Source organism: Balaenoptera musculus, chromosome X (genome assembly GCF_009873245.2).
Source record: "Balaenoptera musculus isolate JJ_BM4_2016_0621 chromosome X, mBalMus1.pri.v3, whole genome shotgun sequence".
Taxonomy (NCBI): Eukaryota; Metazoa; Chordata; class Mammalia; order Artiodactyla; family Balaenopteridae; genus Balaenoptera; species Balaenoptera musculus.
The window spans coordinates 80,773,976-80,787,791 of record NC_045806.1 but is presented as its reverse complement, the minus strand read 5'-3'; the positions used below and the strand labels follow the sequence as shown (position 1 = coordinate 80,787,791).

At 34.5% G+C, this 13,816-nt stretch overlaps 1 protein-coding gene across 3 annotated transcripts in view; it reads right to left on the bottom strand.

Annotated features, from left to right (window-relative positions):
• Positions 1-13,816, bottom strand: part of DIAPH2 (diaphanous related formin 2) — an 856,317-nt gene that overhangs the window by 562,876 nt on the left and 279,625 nt on the right. For all 3 annotated transcript variants that reach the window (XM_036839916.1, XM_036839917.1, XM_036839915.1), the window contains 3 exons: positions 12,305-12,409; positions 7,811-8,125; positions 6,113-6,227 (listed from right to left, as the gene is read on the bottom strand). In XM_036839916.1, coding sequence (XP_036695811.1) covers positions 6,113-6,227; positions 7,811-8,125; positions 12,305-12,409 — 535 coding nt within the window. The remainder of the gene's footprint in view (positions 1-6,112; positions 6,228-7,810; positions 8,126-12,304; positions 12,410-13,816) is intronic.

The window sequence follows — 13,816 nt, the reverse complement described above, 5'->3', positions numbered from 1 at the left end:
ATAATGTTATAAAGCTTAACCTCAAAGGAGCCCCATGAAAAACTGATTTCATTACTTTATGTACCCCATGTATATTAATATATCCTTACCAAATGCCTAATGACATGAATGTGGATTCCTTCATTCATTATTAGAAGAGACAGACCTTAAGTCATAGCAATGCTTTACAACTGATAGATTCCATTCAAAAAATGCCTTAAAAATTTTAGTCATAGAAAAAAATAACCTTATTCCCTTCCAAATATACAACTTCCTAGCTTTGGTTTAAGTTCTAAAGAACTGTCTTCAGTGCCAGAATAATAGGATTACACATTTCACCAGATAATACATGTGAAACTATAGCTTTAAAAAGGGATCAGTTAACTATGCAACAAAATGCACAAATTACTAAGGGCATAAAAGCCATTGTTACAACGTGGGGAAGTGATTAAGAACAAACCTGGGTTCAAACCTCAGCTTTGCCACTTACTAGCTATGTAAACAAGACATAATTCTTAATTCCCATAGCCTCAGTTTCCTCACCTATAAAACAATAATATAGGTTATCTAGGGCTGGTGTGAGGACTAAATGAGATACGTATTTAAAATGTTTATCACAGCTCTTGGGACATAGTAAATGCTTAATATACGTGCTATTACTGCTATTATTGTTATTATTATGATTGCTATTATTATTGTTATTAGTAGTGATGGTGTAGGTAGTAGTACAGTCACCATACCATCACCAATATGTAAAGAAAGAGCTATTTTGAAGCCTACTCATTCAGAAGGCTGAAGATACACTGCCTCAATTTCTCTTTACTATTAGTGACTCTTATAATTAAGTAATGGCATGGACCTCTGGCTCATGAATTCCTTGTTTCCTCTTCCACAAGCCAACTGGAAATGAAAACATGAGTCATCATTAAGTTAAAACACTTAAAATGTTCATAATGAAAAAATCTTTGATAAGGTGATAATATATATATCCAAAGAATTTAGATATAATAAAAATGATGAAATTATATACAGGTATATATGGTTTTTAGCTGGCTGCCTGAAAAAATTAAAGCCTTCTCGGTTTGTTCCCCTACATATTAATGCTTACACTAAGAAGCATGTATATTATGTCATTAAGATGACAAATTATTTGTTAAGACACCAGGTCTCTCAGGACACTTTAGCACCATTTATAAGGAGTGTGTGCTGAGACTGACATCTCATTATTTTCAAGTCAATTCCAAGACTTCCTGTATTATAAAGACAGAGATAAATTTGATTTTAACACTTTTTTGTTTTTTTTCATTGATTTACTAAATATATAAGACTGTGTTAAGCAACCAAACAAGGGTGGGTATCTTCAAAAGCAACCAGCTGATTCTAAGACTAAGAAACACAATTTAAAATATGATCCTAGAGGAAAAGTGCTTTTACATAAATATATTTTCAGACTCAGTTCCACCATAATTTTGAAGCTAGCCCAATATTTCAAGCATTGCAAAATGATCTTTATATGCATTTGAAATATTTATAACACCTCAATTTTCTGTTATTAAAGCTAAATTGTACTACAGAAATATATTATTGAAGAAGCTAAACTTTATTAGCCTTCTATGTTTCTTTCTTAAATTTCCTCCAAGCAACATTAAAACTAAAGAAATTGCTTACAACTTCCACACACGCTATCTTTGTTCTTCCTGAAGCCTCTAGAGAACCCTAGAAATTCTAATTAGAATTAGCAGTTATAACCTACATATTTTATTATTTATTTCAAGTTTAGTTAATATTAACCATCATTCCTTTAATTCTTATATAATATCACTATTATCTATAATTACTATAGATTTTTAAGGAAAATGACATTATTATTATAGCCTTGTTGTTCATATGTCCCCAAGTATCATCAATTTGAATAATAAATAAAACTAGAACACATATGCAAATTCCAACAGTTACATGTATGATGTACAGTCCAAAGTATTGGGTGTGTTTGGGTCTTCCGTAAGATCTTACAGACAACAAACTTTTTGGCCAACCCAATACTAAGTCTTTTCCAACTGCCTCTAATATATACACTTTTTGTCATTAATCCAGAGAGCATTTTGAGATCTAGTTTGTCATACAGCATCATTATGGCTTGTAAGAAGACCCTAAATATTATAAGCATGAGGACACAGGATTTGGGAACTAGAAGAAACTGCAGAGATTAAGAATTCATACTGATCAGGATATCGTCACATCTTGTCTAGCCTACTGGTATTCACAATCAAAGGTCCATCATCTATCTGTGAATTCCCATTACCTATCTGTCCTCCAAAGGCCCGCTCAATGGCTAATCATCAAATTATTGGGCACCTAGGCTTAAAGAACAAAACCCCATTTCCTCAGTGTGAAATTCACCTCACCACCTTCACTCCAAGTCCCAGCCCAACAGGCTGTGCTTTCAACACAGCGTGCACTTCACCCTCTCCATATTTTGCTAATGGTGTTCTCTGCCTAGAATGTCTTCTTTCCTTCTCTCCCTATTGAAATTTTACTTAAATTTCAAGGCCCAGAACAAATTATACCGCCTCTGGGATCTCCATTTGCCCTAGTCAAAATTAACTGTTTCCCTTTTGTGCTCCTTTGGCTTCTTAAAAATATCTAGGTTAACATTTAATAAAAATTGACTAAGTGGAGTATATCTCTTTCTCTCTCCCTGACTAGATGAGTTCCCTGGTGCAAAGACAAGACCTTATTCATTTATCTCCCTCCTATTTAGTATAAGACCTTGCACATAGTGTGTACCCAACAAATACAAATTAAATGAAATGAGAGATACATTCTCTCCTAAGACGGAAATAATCTGGATTATAATAGGAAATTTAGAATAATTTTCTCTACAACTCTAAGAATAAGTGATTCGAATAGAAAGTATAATTTGATGGTACTTTCCCATATTAAACATTTACACATTTAAATATTATAGGTATCAGAACTAGCCTATTTTAAAACTTCTTTCTATTTAGCAATCTGAAGCAACTATAAACTCCTAAGAGAAACATTTTCTTGAAACACAGACCAGTAATGCTTTACAATGCATTTAGGGAGAACAGAGACACAAGCTTTCCAAACTCCTTGCAGGAGAAGGAAATTCTCAGAGGTTTTGGAACACTGGGTCTAAGAGTTTTGGAAATAGGTCTTAGAAACAACGAGTATGTTGCTCCTTCCAGAACACAGCTGCATGAGTGGCAAACAGCAGCAGAATAGGGAAAAAAGTGGTGCCCTGAAGCTAGGAAAGCCAGGGCAGTGTGGTTGGAGTTGCCTGGAGCCAGAGCCTCCAGCTGATTTCTTACTGATCCTGCCACCTATTGACCAAATTATGAATCAAGGCACTGCAAGTGACAAGGAACTTCAGCTGTTAGAGTTAAGATCACTCAATACTTATCAAAACAAATGGAAGTTTGTATCATTCAAATTTGTTTTGGCTATGTTATGGAATAAGCTATGATGCTTAACTGTTCCTTTAAATGTCCCTTCAGAAATAAATCTTAGTAAAAGTAATGGTACTGAAAGGTGCTCCTGACCTAATTTGGACTCATATTCAAAATTAGGAAAGTAGAAGTAGTAGTAGTATCACATAGAAAATTCAGAGAATCAGAGTTAAGAGGAATGGAAATGCAGAATTCTCAGTAGTGAGTATGTGAGAGCCTTTACATGACTTTGGTTTTACTTTGCTTTGATTATGTTTTAGCAGCCAGAGTAAGAATGGTTTCTACTCTAACTGACTAGCTTTGCCACGTGCTGCTCAGAAGAGCATCTGAATTAACAGTTGTAATAAGTGTCAATAACTAAAACAAAACATACACAAACACACACACAGCATCATGTTAAATGAAAGGGAAAGGGGAATTGATAATTCATTGAGTGCCTGCTATATCAAGCACCATGCTGGGTGCTTTAAATATATAACCTTATTTAACTCTCATACTTCTAGTTAAACATTAGTCTTTCTCATTTTATAGATGAGAAAATTCAGTAGCAGAGGTTACTAGTATCACAGCTGAAATACAAGAATGTATGACTCCATTTCCTCTGGGCTTTTCCCACTATACCACACTACCTTGAGAAACTCTCTAATGGATTTTATACTAACTTCCATGTCTCAAACTCCACTTTCTTCATTTGTAAAATAGAGTTTGGCTTAATCACTTCTAAGGTCCAGACAGACTCTGAAATTTTATGAAACCTATAATTCTTATGGGACTCAATACAAATATATCAATAAGTAAAAGAACAAATGCTCAACACGAAATGTGCAAATAACTGGAGGAAGTTGTTCACAGAAAAAGAGGTCAAAATTGCCTTTGAATAGAAGGAAAGCTACTCAACTTCACTCCTAATTTAAGGAGTAAAAATTATAACATGGATGATTTACCATTTCACCTCTGAGATAGGCAAAGTTTGTAGGGAAACAGATACTCATATGTATTTTAGATGTAACACTATAAATGGACACAAACTCTTTGGAAGGAAATTTGGTAATATCTATCAAAATTATAAATGCAGACAGCATTTTATCCAGGAATTTCACTTCTAAAATTTATCCTACAGATAGATCCTATGTGCACAAACCTATATGTAGATACACTTTCGCCGAAGCATTGCTTGAAATAGCAAAAGGCTGGAAATAATCTAAATATCCATCAATAGGGGATAGGTTAAATAAATTCAGATAGGCCCATACCAAAGAATTCCATGCAATGTGTAAAAAGAACAAAGTAGATAAACATAAACTACTATGGAATAATATCCAAGTATATAAAGTGAAAACAGAAAGAAGTAAAAAACAAAAAATGATATATACACATATGCTTCTAGAGGCATAGACTATTTCTAGGAGGCAATGTGGGAAATCAGTAAGAATGGTTTCTCTAGGGAAGAAGCTGTAAGTCTGCGACTGAAGGGATATGCTTACCACGCATCTTTTTATTATTATTATTATTAATACCTTGATGTAAGCATGTTTTACTTTTTCAATTTAAAAAAAGTGATTATAATAAATAGTAATCTCTGGGGTCCTTGAAGAATCCTTTAAATGTGAAGTCTAGTAGAGCAAATAAGGGAAAAAAAAGACTTCAATGGCAGGAATTTTCTTAAATGTCAAAATTCTTCAGAGTACTCTAATCACCCCAGATTTCTGTATGGGTGTGAGCTTCAATCTACATGGAACAACAAATACAGTACAAGTACCTCCAGTGCGCAAGATAAGCTAGAAGGGCTGAAAAGGGATAATTTTCACCTCTCTCTCTCTCCCTCTCTCTCTCTCTCTGAATCTTCCAAAATTCACATTCTCACATTCTAAGGCATGCTGTGACAAATCAGACAAATGAATGGTAAAGGTGCTAATTCCAAGGGCATGGGCATGTGGAATATATCAATTTCTTAGTTGTAAAGACTCACTCAGGCTGAAAAAACTCCTATGCTTAAGTAAGCTATCAATTCTGTGATAGTTAGTAAAATAGTAATGTTAAAATGAAACACCAAAAATTCACAAACCACAATGATTAATTATGAGATTGAGAAGTTACCTATATAGTACCAAAATTATGTGTGAAATTCAAAAGTGGTTAAGGATCTAACCATAAAGAAGGCACTCAATTATCAAATCAGTAAAATATACTTATTAGGTACCAGATTTTGATATTATTCCAGACAATCTGCTTATAGAAAAAAACTATCAAATTTCCAAAAAAAACCAAATGGATTAGTACAAATGTAAAACTACATAAGCATGATGGCACCAATCTTACTCCAATTACATTATTTTCTCTTATATGGTGAATCAACAGATTCATCCCCTCTGCTTCTCAGTAAAAATGACAACTTTACAATAGAGGAGTGTAAGTTACATATTAAACAATAAAAATAAAACCCATATTTTCAGGTGAATAATAACATTTATGCAAAATAAATTTAACAGGAAAAAAGCTATCCTTCTTTCGTTGCTAGGTAAAATACAGTTAATATGTCAATCTAATTATGTTTGACTCTGCCCAAAAAATTATACATGTACACATTACTAGAAATTTTTAGCAAAGCACTGAATTCAATATATCAGAACAAGAACTCTATATTAAAAAATAAAATATACCTTTTATCTGGGTAGCGAAATTCAGTGCCAATTTTGCAAAGAGATCTGGATTTTCAAACTTCTCCTCCTTAACTTTCAACCAGAAACAGTTCTCAGACAATTCTTTGGGTTCAATCTGAAACAAAAGTAACAAAGATAAGTTTCTAAATTATTACTTCATATTTAATTTTTCAAAGAATTCACTTTCACCAAGGTTGAATGATATTACCTTTATTCATCTACCTACTAAATCAATTTTAGGATCTATCAAAACAACACTTTTTAAGTAAACATTCATTGGAAAAGTCACAGACTTCTACTGGTGTACAGAAAAATACACAACAGCAATAGGCCATGTAGCAAATTACATTTTAAAAAATCTTCTACTGGAAGGAATCTTATAAATAATTTAGTAAATCCCTCCCCCCCAACTTACATACCTTCTTCTTGCTCCTGGATTTTTAACAATGGGGAAACTGAGATTCAGAAAAGTAAATTTCCCATGGTTGCAGAAAATAACCATAATAACTGACACTTACATACCTCCTAAAATGTGTCAGGTACTCTTTTAAGTGATTTCACACTTTAACTCATCTCATCTAATCCTCACAATAATCCTTTGAAGTAGGACCTGTTATTATCTCCATGTTAAAGATGAGGAAACCGAGCCCCAGGAAGTCTGAGTGGCTGCCCAAGCTAGTAAATGGCGAAGATGGCTTTCAAATCCAGGCAGTGTAGCTCCACAGAATTGTGCTCTCAGCCACTACACTGAAACCCAACATTAGAACTGTGCATTTTCCAGTGCATATCATGATGCTTTGTGATATGTAAGTGCCATTACACTATATGCTTAATTGCTAAATTAACATATCATTACATTTACACACACAGATAACTAGGCCAGCAGCTTCTGGGTCCTATAGTTTGGTCGATTGTGCCTAACAAAAAATAACTACATTCCAAAAACATTTATACCTCATTTACTCTTATGAGCAAAGTATAAGTATATGCTTAATTTTAAAACTGATTTAACCATTATTCTGGTCAAACCAATTTAATATGTAGATACTGTCAGATATCACTGTAACTATGTTCTTGGAATAGACATTTACCCAAATGGTGGCCTGGGTAATTGTATTTTCATTAGATTAGTTCCCAGTGAATGTGGACTGTGTCAATCTTGATAATAAGCTTTTTATAAGACATGTTATTTGATAATAATAAAGCAAAATAACATTCAAAAGAAAAATCTTTCACACATCATATAAAAAAACAATTAGTTTATGTCTCTACTGAATACTGTCAGCGATTCCACACTATCTGAAAGTTTAAAACTAAAGAAAAACTAATAATTTTCTAAGAAAAAATAACTAAGATAAAAAGGCCCATTAATACAAAGATTATATTTAAGAATGTTATAGCAATTAAAATTAACATTGGTAAAAGAATCAAAATTATTTTTCATATACTATTCTCTAAAACCACTTTCACTTTGATTTTCCTTTTGTCTTCTATGTTAATTTCAAGCTGTCTGTGGAGTTTCCAATTCTCCAGCTATGAAAGATGAACATAAGATGGTGAACTCACAAGTGAAAGCAAAACAATCAGTGGTCATGTTCTCAATTATTGTATCATACTTATAAGTAGCAATACCGTCATTCACACATTAATGAGCAACTATGACTAGACAAAGCCATAAAGCTATAGTCATAGTATTACCTTTGACCAATTGATCCTCTTCATGGACACCTCAGGTTTATATATTTTTTTATGCTTCATTCCATATGGCAGATCAAGTGTTCCCGGAGGAGGAGGAGGAACTCCTCCAAGGGGAGGTGGTGGAGGAGGTCCCCCAAACAAAGGCAGTGGTGATGCTATTCCATGTACCCCAGGTAAAGGAGGTGGAGGAGGAGGGGGACCTCCTCTGGGTAGAGGTGGCGCTGGTGGAGGTGGGGGCGGGGGTGGCCCAGCACCTGGCAATGGAGGTGGTAGAGGAGGGCCTGGAATTCCTGTTGAACCTGAGAGTCCATGTCCCTGAAATATAAAATAACCCAATGCTTATTTAAATGCTTACAGTAAAGTATAGTAGCAAAGAAAACTTATCAGTAGACATTTGTGGTTGGGTTGTTTAAGATTTATTTAATTTAGCAACATCTAAGGGCTTAAGAATACATGAAAAAGACTTGCATAGATTTTTGATAAGCATTCTAAACCCTGGATAATGACTAACTCTGCTCATATACTAAGGCTAGGAAAGTTGGCATGCTCAAAGATTTTGTGAAACACTCCTCCAAAATAATGAAAACTTACCTTTCATTATAAATATATGCAAAGAAGAAGTACTGTATATGGCTTGGGCCTGTTAAGACTAGTTGGTATGAATACAAGATGATTAATACAAAATAACTGATTTAATTCCCTTGGGGCCGATTAGCTTTACACGAAGAGTCTGTCTCATAGCACCAGTAACTTAGCTATCTTCTAATACCAAGAATTAATGCTAAGTAACATCCATTGCATAATAATACAGGTTTATCAATGTTTTTACATCTATTATTTCTTTTCATCCTTATTATAACCCTATAATGTAGGTTGGGTATTTTTATCTCACCGCTTATAGATGAGGAAACTGTAACTGCAAAGAGGTTCAATGACTAACCAAAGGTTGCACAGTCTGAAATATGATTAAGATTTACCTGTGGTTCTTCTCATATCTAAGGCAGTCCTCTTTCCACTACAACAGACTAGCTCCTAACGAATGGGTGTCAGTTGCCTTGAGTGGAATTAATTATAGCTTGCAGTATGAGCAGATTATAACTTATTTCTCCCACCAGAAAGGAACTTCAAGCTCATTCTCTAATAATGATGGATGACAGCTGACGGAGATCACTGCATTCCATATTGCTCACTTTTTGATTATTAATCTGGACCTGTTTCTTTAAACCATTACTGATGACAATGGTTTACTTTCCGAAATGAAAATGAATATGAAAGTGAGTTTGTTAATTATAAACATTCCTAAGAAAGTCCTACAAATGAACACATATCTTCTGTAATTGAGATACGACATTAGACTAACTGAATGAGAAGTTTAAAACTATTAACATGTCTTGGTATAGTGTTATTTTTATTTGGGGAGAAACTCTTCTAATCTTTACTAATACGAATTTCCTCCGAGGACTACTTAATTGAACTAAACAAACTTAGAATTATCTTTACATAATAAATAAGTGGAGGCCTATTTTTGAAACAATCAATTTAAAGGATTGACCCATTTACAAGAATGTTAAAAATTAACAATCACAGGTAAACAGCATCACAGAAATGTTTCTCCTAATATTCAATGCACATTGTCCACAAATATTTTATTCACACATATGAATGTTTATGTGTGTATATACATATATACAACTAAAGTGTTTATACACTTAAATGACAATCCTCTCCTGGAATGCAATCCCCTCCTGAGATTAGGAAGAAGGATAGGATTAAAATATGCAAATTCTTTCTATTTTATTTTTAATGCAGCAAAACTATAGAAAACAGTCTGATTTTTCCAATCTTTATTGAGATAGCAAAGAAATTCTGAGGAAAATTAAAATAATTTTTCTGAAAAGTTCAGTAAATTAGTAATTTATCCTACAAGTTTTGTATATAAATGGATTTGTTTAATAATTTGAAAGGTAAAATGTGTATCCCATTTTTTGTATTAATTGACAGCAAAATGAAAGTAATACTTGCTTGTAAACATAAAATTTTGCCTCTATGAGACCATGTTTATGATATAAAACTTGTGTAACCACAAAAATGCTATTACTTTAAAATAGGATTTTTACTCAAGTTAAATAGATATTTTACAAATTGAATAAAAATCTCAAATGCCACCAGCCTTAAAATCAAATCATATCAGCCCTTTTCTTCCCTCCTATGAACAATTAGGAATGGAACAATTAAATGAGACCACAATAGAGTATTGAGAATTGAATACGGCAAATGGACCATTTACTATTTGACACAATTTGGGGTGCACTAGAAAGTAACGTGTGACTCTGCACTTTTCCAGATCCGTTGATAATAAATAAGCAACTACGCAATTAAATGGTAAGGCCCTGTGCTAGGTGCAGTAGGGACTTTAATAAGAGTAAGCACAGGAAGTAAAGACATTATCCTCAAAGTGTTTATGCTGCAGGGGAAGGATAAAGCAGGCACACAACCAAATATGATAGGAGTGGTCTACAAAAGTGATATAAAAGTTCAAAGAAATTCCCAGAGTTTTGGGGGACGCTTTCCAAAGGATGTTATACTGAGCTGATACTTAAAGGAGATGTTTCATTGGCACAGAGGAGCAAGGGAGGGCGTTTCTGAGAGAGAATAACCTAAGTCAGCATTTCTCAACTAAGTTCCATGAACAAACTCTTCTGCAGGAGATGTTAATAGGTGGTCTGAGATAAGGGTTCTGTGGCTAAATGAGTTTGAGAAAGCTGTAGGAAAAAGAGTTTGACAGGTTTCTTTAATGTAGGCCATCTCAGACCCTTTAGTATGCTAATGAGAATGATGAATCTCCAAGAGGAGAATTTCAAGCATACCAAATTTATTGGACTATGGAATGCTTTCCTCATGAAAAACCTATTAGCATCTCTGTAACTAATGTCTGGGAAATGCTGGCTGAAGGAAAAATGTGGAGACAGTAAATTCTACATGTGAAGGGAGGAGGAAAGGTGACTTAGCTGCAACAGAGGCTGGAGTTAGGGGAGCAGAGACGAGGCTGCAAAGGGGAGATAAGGGAGCCCGGGATAGAAGGCCTTCAAATTCCCGGTAAGGAGATTTTTTCTTTAATCCTGAATGCAACAGGCAACCATTGAACATATTAAAGCCTGGAGTGACAATAATCAGGGCAGTGTTTTAAGAAGATTAATTTGCAACTGACATAAAGCATGAATCTGAAGAGGAAGAGACTATAGGCATGGCGGAAAGTTCGGAAACTACTGTAATAGTCCAGGCAGGATGGAATGAGAGAGTGGCCCTGGGGGGTTCAGGGTTTTGATACAAAGGGAAAAAAAGAGGAAGAACTGACATAAAACAGTGACCAACTTAATAATCTATCAGGAGGCAGGGCGGGGAAAAGGCCAGGACAACTCCAGCTTCACAAAAAAAAAAAAATTGGTGGTAAAATTTAAACAAATAAGAATGGAGACCAAGCTGGTTTGAGGACAGAGAAGTGACCACAAATAATGGGTTTGATTTCAACATGCAGCAGGACCTGCCCATGCGGAGATCTAATCAAGAGCTGGAAATAGATGACAAACCCAGGGGACTTGACACCTACCAAAAGGTGATATTTGAATTTATGATATTGGATGGGATATTAGTGCAAGGACATACAGAGAAAAAAGAGCAGAGGACAGAACACTGGGGAATGTCATCATTTGGAGGATGAAAACAAAGAGAAACTGAGTTCTGAGACATGTAGAAAACGAAGTCAGATGACACAAAAAAGAGAGATTGAGTGAAAAGAAATTATCAAATATTACAGATAAGTGAAAGAGGCTAAGGGTAGGAAAAGGCCACTGCATTGGGTAATGTGGAGTGCACTGTTGACTTCTGAAGTCACTTTTCAGTAGATTGACAGAAACAGACCTAGTCAATCAACAAACACCCTACTGGGCATCTATGAGGCTAAGAACTAATCTTATGTTTCTTTATATTCATTTAAAAAATATGTTGTGTTGAGAGTATGTAATCAGCTCTAAAATTTAGACACCATAATTAAGATTTTAAGTGTATATGGGGGGTTTTCATCATAGGGAATGTAGGTGGAAATATAAAGTTTATAGATTTTGAAATTATGGTAGTCAAGATTTAAAGAGATCTCAAAAAGCTTTAAGGAGCATTTCCACATTCCCTTTGAAAGAAAATACTATGCATCCAATTTTTCAAATCATCATGAAAATTTCACCTCAAGAAAGAGTTTTGCTTGTGTAATACATTCCATTAAAAATATTCAGGGCAGTTTATGCAACGAATGCCGTATTTTTATCCAAACATTAAAATGATTTATTGTCCTGGAAAATCAAATCTGTAGTTATTTCAAGTAAACTGGCAAACTACCAGAAAGTCTGCTTCTGGTCACATTTTTCCCTCCATCTAACAAGATAGTTTTCTACCTTTGAACTCAATGTGACATGACACAAAGTCTGTATCTTGTTTCATTACCTGGGTTCGAAGTTGTTGGATTTCTGTTTCAAGCTCTTTGATTTTTTCTTCTCTTTTTTGAAGCTCAGCTTGAGCTTCCTGTCGAGCTGTGAATTCTTCATCGAACTGCAATGATCACCACCATAAATGTACACTTAATAATACAGTTTTGAGAAAGCCTTAAACAGCAATATGTATTAAATAAGTGGAGTGTCTTTTGCTTCTTAAATTTCCTGGGCCACTCAGAAAATCAGAGCTCTTGATTATTTTATGGCAATTGAGCACCTCCGTGGGGATGGGGTGGTAGTAAAGAAGAACTATGTCCCCAGCCCAAGGTAAAAAAACCCATTTTCACTTCTGAAAAAAAAATACTAAACAAAATTTTAAAAGGGTGGACTAAGAAGGATCTCTTCATATATAATGGACATTTTTGTTGTTTTGTTATTGAAAGTTATGTTTTAGAATTAATCATGGTTTTTTTTTAATGTTTCATCCCATACTTTTAAGCTTATTTAATTAGAAAATGAAACCTAAAAATGAGGAATCAAGCAGTTCAACTCTTTAAAACTATATTTAATCTTGAAAAGAGACTGTACTTTTAGAACGTTCAAATGGATGTACATTAATACAAATCAGACTATTTTTATTATAATCTTAATTGTCTAGCATTCAAAAAGTGATGCTCCACAAAATCTGACAGTAGAATGATATATGCTCTAATGGCATTGTCATTCAGATGGTTAACCAAAACACTTGTATAAAACGTCATAAGAGGGAAAATGAGAGGTTAAATTACAGCGTGCTAAGCCAAAGAGACCATCAGAATGGTGACTATCCATTTACTGCATCCTGCCCAGCACTTACCTCAGTCAGGTGAATACCGCTCATGTCCAGCTATAGAACATTTGCCCTTTATTGTCACTGTCACTTCAAGTTATTTTAGAAGTCTATACATTATTCCAACAATGTTATTTATGTTTTTAAAAGTGATATATCTTACTGCCAAAAACTGCCTTTAGAGTTTGTGGAACAAGGAAAAAGTGTGTTTACTGTTAATAAATATTCCTCTTTATAGTAGACTTGACTTTTGGAAATTATAAAATGCCATTCAGATCCACTCTGAAGAAAGAGTGGGTGAGCAAAGTGGATAATAGTGTTTGAGTCAAACCTGCAATACTTAATTATGTTATTCATCTCTACTTGAGTCCTGGGAAAATGTCCCACAGAGGTTGGTCCAAATCGTTTCTAATCTCTTTACATTTCAAACTTACCCTGATCCTTCAGTATCAGCAAATGACCTTGTTTCCTAGGTCACTGAGAAGATGGAGCTTTTTTGACTTCACTAGTATCCATGCTAAGATTGATCTGATTCTGGGACTTCCCTGGTGGCGCAGTGGTTAAGACCCCGTCTCCCAATGCAGGGGGCCTGGGTTCAATCCCTGGTCAGGTAACTAGATCCCACATGCATGTCTCAACTAAGAGTTTGCATGCCACAAATAAGGAGGCCATGAGCCACAATTAAGGAGCCTGCCT